The sequence below is a fragment of the Triticum aestivum genome, chromosome 2B (assembly GCF_018294505.1).
Source record: "Triticum aestivum cultivar Chinese Spring chromosome 2B, IWGSC CS RefSeq v2.1, whole genome shotgun sequence".
Taxonomy (NCBI): domain Eukaryota; kingdom Viridiplantae; phylum Streptophyta; class Magnoliopsida; order Poales; family Poaceae; genus Triticum; species Triticum aestivum.
This window is the reverse complement of record NC_057798.1, coordinates 763,319,274-763,324,819: the sequence shown is the minus strand read 5'-3', so window position 1 is coordinate 763,324,819 and position 5,546 is coordinate 763,319,274. Positions and strand designations below refer to the sequence as shown.

The 5,546-nt window shown below is 47.8% G+C and overlaps 1 protein-coding gene across 1 annotated transcript; it reads left to right on the top strand.

The window, feature by feature from the left end:
* The first annotated feature begins 543 nt into the window (after window positions 1–543).
* On the top strand, window positions 544–2,850 carry LOC123042553 (cytochrome P450 94C1-like). Its single transcript, XM_044464984.1, has one exon. The coding sequence runs from the start codon at window positions 687–689 to the stop codon at window positions 2,214–2,216; it is 1,530 nt and encodes a 509-aa protein (XP_044320919.1). The 5' UTR covers window positions 544–686; the 3' UTR covers window positions 2,217–2,850.
* The last annotated feature ends 2,696 nt before the right edge of the window (window positions 2,851–5,546 follow it).

Here is a 5,546-nt window from a genome sequence, read left to right as displayed (position 1 = left end):
TGATGAAAATTTGCAAACACTTGAAATATTTGTCAAAGTTTACCCAAAAAATATTGAGAAAATTTTACTTTTCCTTTTTTTATTTTACTGTCATTCGAGCTCATTTGAGCTAGCTCAGAACGGTACTTTCGACAAAGTCTAAGTACTTCCGAAAAGTGGAGATCAACTGCTAATTTACTATGGTCCGAAGGAGGCGCTGCATAGGGTAGTAGACGTATAATTCCACCGCACGGAAGCAAGACTGCAATTCTTTTTCGGGCGACCATCAGATCAAGTTTAGCAATTTACTACTCCCTCCATCTCATAATGTAAGACGTTTTTTTACACTAAACTAGTGCCAAAAACGTTTTACATTATGGGACGGAGGGAGTAATTTTCTCTAATAAAAGCATGGTTGATCATTCATGCACACACAGGCCCGACACTTTTGAAATGAAAAATGTGGAGCCAACAGCTCCTTAAATCGAAAAAAAGGAACGGGCCCAACTGTCGTTAAGACCCCGGTATGTTCAAAGCATTCGCGCACGTACTCCATGTGCTTCTTCTTCCCCCGTCCATCCTGCTCCATGTGCGGCCAACTCCATGGGATGGGAGTATATAGACAGAGGCAGCTTCCTTGACTCTCCCCACACCAAGCTCACATCGATCGTCTCCTCGACTAGTGATCAGGAACTCATCGAAGATTAATGGATGACTCCATGGAGCTGTCATGGGGCGCGCGGTGCGCGGGACTGGCCTTCTTCAGCCTGTCCATCTTCTCGGTGGCGCTCGCCGCGGTGCTCCTGCTCGTCCGCCGGTGGCCCAACCCCTGGTGCGGCTGTCACGTGTGCCGGGCTTACCTCACGGGGTCGTGGGCCAAGGACTTCACCAACCTCGCCGACTGGTACGCGCATCTGCTGCGCGAGTCGCCGACGGGCACCGTCCAATTCCACGTCCTCGGCTGCACCGTCACCGCCAACCCGGCCAACGTCGAGTACATGCTCAAGACCCGCTTCGACAACTTCCCCAAGGGCAAGCGCTTCGCCGCGCTCCTCGGCGACCTCCTCGGCGCCGGCATCTTCAACGTCGACGGCGACGCCTGGCGCCACCAGCGCAAGATGGCCAGCCTCCAGCTCGGCAGCGTCACCGTGCGCTCCTACGCCTACAAGATCGTCGCCCAGGAGGTGGAGGCCCGCCTCCTGCCGGTCCTGGCCGACGCCGCCGACAAGGGCAAGGTGGTCGACCTCCAGGACGTGTTCCGGCGGTTCGCCTTCGACACCGTCTGCAAGATCTCTTTCGGGCTCGATCCGGGCTGCCTCGACCTCGACATGCCCATGTCCGACCTAGCCAATGCGTTTGACACCGCCTCGCGGCACTGCGCCATGCGGGGCGCCGCGGCCTCACCGTTGGTGTGGAAGATGAAGCGGATGCTCAACATTGGGTCCGAAAGGGAGCTTAAGAAGGCCATCAAGCTCGTCGACGACCTCGCGTCCGCCATGATTCTGCAGCGGCGGACTCTGGGTTTCGACAACACCCACGACCTCCTGTCCCGCTTCATGGCCTCGGACGTCGCCATGGACGACAAGTATCTCCGCGACATCGTGGTTAGCTTCCTCCTCGCCGGGCGGGATACGGTTGCCTCGGCGCTTACAACGCTCTTCATCCACTTGCACAAGAACCCTGAGGTCGCGGCCGCCATTCGCGCGGAGGCCGGCAGCGACAGGCCATCCACCTACGAGCACCTGATGAGCCTGCAGTATACCCACGCGGTGCTGTTCGAGAACATGCGGCTGTTCCCGCCGGTGCAGTTCGACTCCAAGTTCTGCGCTGCCGCGGACGTGCTCCCGGACGGCACCTACGTGGAGGCTGAGTCACGCGTGATGTACCACCCGTACGCCATGGGACGCATGCCCAGCATCTGGGGCGCCGACTACGAGGCGTTCCGCCCCGACCGGTGGCTCACTGGACCTGGCGGCTCGTTCGCGCCGGCGAACCTGTACAAGTACCCGGTGTTCCAGGCCGGCCTCCGTGTGTGCCTCGGCAAGGAGCTCGCCATAACTGAGATGAAGGCGGTCGGCGTGGCCGTGATGAAGGCGTTCGACGTGGAGGTGGTTGGAGAGCATGGCCGTAGTGGCTGGGCGCCGACGTTTGTGCCGGGGCTCACGGCGTCCATCAGCGGCGGCCTCCCAGTGAGGATCATCAAACGCACTTTGACTCCGAATTCAGGATTCACATAATATACATGATCTTTTGGTTAAAGAGGTCCAAATTGATATGAGCACTTTATTTGAAGGGATCTAAGGGCATCTCCAATATTCACTCGCAAATTTGATCCCGCATCATTCCGTGGACGGAGAGACTAGTCCACGGACACTGATGCCGGAGGCCATCATTCAACGATGTCCACATACATTTCAACCAGTGTTAGAATTAAGCGGACGAAATTTATGTAAACCGGCCGGGATTTCATAAATCAAAAAAGATTCATGCAAACACAACGTATTTTTATTACATTTCAGACATTTAGAAGAAGAAAAGCCGTTCCAACCCTAAACCAATCTTATGGCGGTGGTCGGCGTCCAAGCCCTTGTTGTTCCCTTCCTGGGACCGCCTCCTCCATCCGTTGTCTCCATGAGCACCGGCCATATATAAGACCGATGAAGTGAAGCTCCGGTATCCCGCGAGGAAGAGTAGAACATGGAATACAGAACGAACCACGTGGGACACAAGGCCCAGACGCCTCTCATGCCCTACTTGTTCTCGAAGGAGACTGCACCTTGCCCGTCGCTGGTGGATGTGAGGTCCACAATGAAATTGCGGCGCCGGTGCTGTAGTTGTCCCACCGGGTCGCCTGGAAGTTTGTCGTTGATATTTAGGAGGCGTAGCTGATGTTGTTCTCATCCGTGATCGCCTGCAGCTATGCCTCGGTCGGCCTGTTTGCATGTCGCTTCAGTTATGGCCTCAACTAATTGACGTCACTGACCGTCAAATAGAAGGTCTCTAGGCGAGATTTCTTGTATGACGCTCCTTGCGTCATAAAGTTGAGGCTATGCTGGAGGCTCAAGCCTAGTGGTCCAGCTCGCTCTAACATGATGGGTGGTGAGCTTCCTTGAACTATTTTTTTCTTCCAGTTTTCAATTCGATTTATGCTGAAAAACTGGGTGTTTATTCTTTACCGGGTTAAATATTTGAAATTGTTCATGATGCAAATAAAATTTTAGTTACTATGTGTTTAAAATTTTTCATCCTGTATTTTAGAATAGTGTGCATTTAAAAATATTTCACCATTCAGTATGTATTTAAAAGATGTTCACTTTATATTAAATTTTCACTTATACGAAACATGCTCAGTGTATATTAAAGTGTTCAATGTGCATTTTAAAAAGTTCATTTTTATTCGAATACCGTTCAGCATATACTGAAGAAACATTAAATCTATAAAAATATATAGAAACAGGAAAGGAAAAACTGCAAGATAAAAAAAGAAAAATCAGGAGAAAATCAAACCTGGAAGAAATCATGATAAAGAAAAAAACCACTAAACCAAGAATAGAAAATATCAAGCAAGAAAAAAGTACCAACAATATAGTAAAATAGAATATTAAATTAAAAAAATGAAAAGCCGGACAAAACTGTGTGCCAACTCAATATGTGTTTTCAGAAAATGTCACCATTTTCAAAAATTGTTGATAAAATGTGTCCATATGCAAGAAGATTTGTCCAGATGCGAAGTAGGTAAGGCTATCCCCCTTCATTGCCATCAGTGCTTCCGATGAGTCAGACTGGACAATGACAGCCCCCTCACTATGTTGAATAGCCAGGGCCATTCCGTGCATTAACGCATGTAGTTCGGCCTCCAGTGCATCATTGCAGTTAAATATGCATCTGTAAGCTGCAAAAATAACACTGCCGCCATACCATCGTAGTACCATCCCTGCTGCCGCAGAACCATCTACCTCGGAGTAGGCTCCATCCACATACAAGGCGACCCGTCCAGGTGGTGGCCTCGGCCAGGGCAGCGCCGGGACTGCTGCTCGCGGTGTAGCTGGCTTGATATCCACTGCCGGCATCTTCCCCTTCATAGTACACGTCCTTCGGCCACCGTTCCTCCCCATCTCCGTTCTCCCGCCACCGCTCTTCCCCAATTTCATTGTCCTAACTTTTAAATTTAAAAACATCGTTATGGCTTCATCTCTTCAAGAAAAAGAAATCTCTCTACCGCTCAACATCCTAGCACTCCATTGCTTGAATTGTACCGAGAATGCGGATCTTAGTAGGTGCACTAATTGTTGTAACTACTATTCCAAAATAACTACACTCATTTCGATAATTTACTACCTCCGTCCGGGTTTATTAGGCCCTCTAGTATTTTGAGCCAAACTTTGACCATTCATATGACTAATAAAATATAGAATATATGCTACAAAAAGTACATAGTTGGATTTGTACTTGAAAGAGCTTTTCGAAGGTATAATTTGTGTAACATATAGTTTGCATTTTATTAGTTAAATTTGTTGGTCAAATTTTAGCCCAAAATGAGAGGGGGACTAATAAACCGGGACGGGGTAGTAATCTGTTGTGAAGTCCAAGTTTTGGCAAACTCGCTGAATTAAAAATGTAGTACAAACTTTATCTCAAGGGTCAGAAATAAATGGAGCATGCGATGTTCCTTAAATGTCATGCCGAATCTAAATTACGGCCTACTTCATGCATGTTGCAGACGGGCAACTACCTTTTTCTTATAATGGGCATTTTTTATTGACTCATCATATCACATCAGAGCGATACAAGGAAAATGAATTTACATCCGGACTCTGTATGATTAGGATGCACATAACCAAAAAATCGCACATTCTGAAAAATGCGGCAAAATATAAAGTCGCTCAAGACTAAGTTAATGCCTAAGGCGTGGAGTGGGCCCAGGGGGGGGGGGGGGGGGTTATCTGTACATTACGCTGTCATCTATGTTGGGTAAAAATATCATTGGCCATCTACTTGAACCGCGTATACGCGGTGCTAAACTTCTGCCAATGTCTCCAAAGAATAGACAACAAATCGTAGCCATTGTGTACATTGATAGATAACCTGTAGTGAGGAGAACTTTTTATCATTAAAAACCATATTATTTCTATATAACCATAGTGACTTGTAAGGTGAAATTTATAAATATAACTACATCCTAATCTCTCTAAGAGAAATCGAGAATGGGAAGTGAAGTCAACCAATGAGTTAGCTGAGTTGTTGGTTGAGTTATACCTTACTGTGCACAATTGCAACTTCTAGAAATTAAATGGACTTCTGAACTTCTAAATGTGGCTAAAAAGGCATATCAAACCCGAAGCTAGTGCATATATGATTGTGTATCGCTTTCAGAGCACAACAACATGGAAGTCCCTCCACACATGACATAGTAACACAAGCCACAAGGAAACACCGACATTTTTAGAGAGTTTAAGAACTTATGTACCATGGGTACCCAAAAAGACCACGGAACAAAAGCAGTTCCTGCCTAGAAATTTAGTTAAATCAATTGCTAGCAAGGAGGCAACAAGTGGACCGACCCGATT